The 3,737-nt window shown below is 31.2% G+C and overlaps 1 protein-coding gene across 1 annotated transcript in view; it reads right to left on the bottom strand.

The window, feature by feature from the left end:
* The window catches only part of stmA (Protein EFR3 homolog stmA), a 5,462-nt gene extending 4,133 nt beyond the window's left edge, over positions 1 to 1,329 (bottom strand). The window contains exons 1-6 of the mRNA XM_018538567.1: positions 1,323 to 1,329; positions 1,130 to 1,206; positions 783 to 898; positions 382 to 544; positions 159 to 311; positions 56 to 75 (exon numbers count right to left, since the gene is read on the bottom strand). Coding sequence (XP_018394069.1) covers positions 56 to 75; positions 159 to 311; positions 382 to 544; positions 783 to 898; positions 1,130 to 1,206; positions 1,323 to 1,329 — 536 coding nt within the window. The remainder of the gene's footprint in view (positions 1 to 55; positions 76 to 158; positions 312 to 381; positions 545 to 782; positions 899 to 1,129; positions 1,207 to 1,322) is intronic.
* Between the last annotated feature and the right edge of the window lie 2,408 nt (positions 1,330 to 3,737).

The following is a 3,737-nucleotide window of genomic DNA, read 5'->3' as shown; positions in this document are numbered from 1 at the left end:
ATGCAAGTTTCATTACAGTTAATATATAATCTGATACATAATTATTTAGAAGCACCCATAATCCAGCTTAGACCACTGTGGCATGGTTTCATTAGGTTTGAAATTTAGGTGGTCCAATAAGAATTGATACTGATATATAATACTTCAGTGTGTTATACCTGTAAGCCTTGAATTCCAGCAAGCCTAATTTGCTTGCGTGTAATAGGATCATCATTATTAGAATGACACATTGCCGAATATTTTGACACAAAGAAGTCGTAACGAGTGTGATACGAGGGAGTATCTTCTTCGATATTAGCAAATCTGACAAACTGAAAATCCATGTTTTAATTGGACAAAATTCAATAAGAGTAATGTTAATACGTTAAGATTATCACTTACAGACTGCGTTGCAAGGATTTGTAATTGAGGATCCGTGGATTCCAATAATTTTTGTACCATTTTCAAGAAGCTCTCGACAAACAAATTCAGAGTTTGCGCGTGACAAGCTACTAAGAGCTGGTCCATTGCCTCCATGGCAATCACAACAAAGCCATTTCGTCTCCTATTAGGATATAGTGTCTTATCAAGCAGAATTGTTTTATGTAGTTCATCGAAAAATCTATTAGCATGCTATGTATACAAATTATTGCCAGTCATGTTTATAACAGTAATTAGGATTAATTTATCTAATTTTTATTTACATAGCAGCATATAAATATAGATATAACCAGTGTTATAAGTTAATGATTTATGTATAATATACTATCAAAGATATTATTACATCACATATTTTATATTACCTGTAAATATCTCTGGAAGCTCGTTGAAACAGATATTCTCCAATCCTATCTAATTTTTCAGGACTGCTCAACGAATAAAATGTTAGTTTCTCCATATTATTCTTAATCAAGCCATCCTGAAGAGCAGAAAAGCGGATTAATATGTCGCGTGCAAGACACGTGTCAATCGCATTTCTCATTCGGCGGAAATATCACAGGTTCAACCATAAATAGAATAATCATTTTGGTATCTCCCGCCTATCAAGGACAGCGTTTATTGATTTACTTGCGAACAAAACTATACAACGTATTGAACAAAAAATAAAATATATGAGACGAAAGAAAAATGAAAGATTCGAAGATCTCACCTGAGGATTAACTGGAAAAATATTATCAACGAGTCTCTTGTATCTTGGACGTAACGCAGCACAACACCAACAACAGCCTGATAAAAGAAGAGAAAAAAATAAACATACGTTGACGTGTCACCGTCCGATTACGAATAGACTAGCATTTTTGAAAATACATGATTTTTTTGGCTGTGTAAATTGTCACACTTACCGAACATTTTGACAGTTCCTGTAATAAGCACCTGGTAAACACCTGCTGTAAACCAACGATAAAATAGCAGACAACTACGAGCTACGCTGACGGCTGGCTACGCATCGTGACGTAACACATGTATACGCATATTTGATCAATCGGCCCATTGGTTGCGTTCAGCAGACTCAACTGTTGCGTAGCGAATCCGTGAACTCTCACTGTTATTGGTATATTCTTTTAAATTATCCAATAGCAGCGAGCGCTCACGGATCAACTCCGCTAGAGTCCCTAGAACTAGGGACTCTAAGCTCCGCAACAGTGACTATAGGCTATTCCTCCTTTCCTCTTCTCCTGTAGCCACTGTTTCATGTATATAATTATAAAAATTAATTAACTAAAAGAGTTAATGAACAAATGGATTAAATAATTAAAATAAACAAATAACAAGTAAATAAATAAATAATAAATTCAAATATAAAATAATCAGAAATTGGATAAGTTTTAAACTGTAACTTATTCTTAATTATTTATTTATTTATTTGTTTATTTATATTTAATTATATATACCCATTTATGGATTTATTCACTTATTTATTAATTAATATGAAAAATTATAACACAATTTTATTCGAGAAACTGCGTATAGTAGCCCTATATGATTAGTGTCTCTAGAAGATAGAGGCCTGTTTACATCGTGCACTTGATACGCGTATTAACTAGTAATTTTCTATTAAATAATCTTAATTTCAGCAATGTATTTAAAGAATAATGTGTTAAATTAGTAAAATATGCATCAAAATAATTAATTAAATACACAATGTTTAAGCGGGGAGCATAGACTTTTGCATAACGCATAAACCATATACATAAAGAATTTGATTGGTTCATTGACTCATGCATAAGAAAATGGACCAATGAAATTCCTTATGCACATGCTTTATGGGTTATGCAAAAGTCTATGCTCCCCGCTTTACACATAACGCTGAAATTAAGATAATTCAATAGTGAGTTACACTCGTATATCAATTGCACGATGTAAACTAGGCCAGAGTCTGGCCACATATCGTGATTGTTTTAATTCATTGGTCAATCCCAAAACATCCTCACAATGGCGTAACCAATCACACAGTACAGAAATCGCGCGTATATGTGTATATAGATTACAATCTGCTTGAAAGTATGAAGGCAGAAACCTGAATTCTAAGGGCCTAAAGATGAAGAAAAAGAAAGTATGAAGGCTACGAATGCTTCGAAATATTTGTAGCCTAATCCAGACAGTATACAATATTTATAAAATATTTTTTTTATATTTTGTAAATATTTTTGTGGTCCTAGATTGCATAGATTATATTTATTATAAATATTATGGAATATTTATCGTACATATTGTAGTAAATAAATACTCTCTCTATAATAAAAATACTTAATAAGATATTATAATCTAAATAAAAAATATTTACTAGAAAAATATTTTTTTTTATTTATATTCATTATAAGTTAAATCAAGTTATTAAGTTATATAAAATGTTTAGTTTATTTTAATGTTTTCAAATAAAGTTTATATAAAATATGTATAAAATATATATATATGATATATTTATATAATATTTCAAATAATAAATAATAATAATGGGAGTACAAATTAGTTCGGTCCGTTTTCCAAAAGATGATCGCCTTCAAAGACGAGTCATTTTTTCTAGATGGAATTCGAAAATTGCCTGAGAGATGGGAAAAAGTAGTAGCCAGCGATGGACAATGCTTTAATTAATCTGTTCATTCATTTTATTTTGAAATAAACGAATTTTTGAACACAAAAAAAACGGACCGAACTAATTTGTACACCTAATAAATACTTATGAATGTTTATCGTAAATATTTTGTGACGAAAATTATGTTTTGGGGGGCCAACTTTACACTAGCCCCCCAATATTAAAAAATCGATTTTTTTCTTCATGCATTCGTTTGCACATCGTTTGCTCACGAATGCTCAGTTGGAATTTTTGTTTGCTCACTCTTAGTTCAAAAGATACACGAAAATTTAGGAAATTATGTTTTGGAGGGCCAACTTCACCCTAGCACCCAATATTAAAAAATCGATTTTTTTCTTTATGCATTCGTTTATAACAATAAAAACCTGAAATCACAATATAATATATTAATATAACATAAAAACACACACACACACACACACGTAACACACAGAATAGTTGCCGGAAAATTATCCCCTCTCTTTCTATTTTTTCTGACTTCTACGGCATAAATATACATCCTCGCGCGGCATATTTGCCGGCGTTGCCCTAGTAATTATTTCATGATACATAAGTATAGAGAAATAGAAATTAAAGCATGTTGTATATAGCAAAATGCAAATATGCTTTGCTTTTGCATTCTTCGTTTAGTTTATTGTCCTGTATATCCCATCTATTTAGGATA

This window comes from Cyphomyrmex costatus, unplaced genomic scaffold, assembly GCF_001594065.2.
Source record: "Cyphomyrmex costatus isolate MS0001 unplaced genomic scaffold, Ccosl1.0 scaffold1014, whole genome shotgun sequence".
Taxonomy (NCBI): domain Eukaryota; kingdom Metazoa; phylum Arthropoda; class Insecta; order Hymenoptera; family Formicidae; genus Cyphomyrmex; species Cyphomyrmex costatus.
The sequence above is the reverse complement of the archived record's forward strand: the minus strand, read 5'-3'. Positions and strand labels throughout refer to the sequence as shown.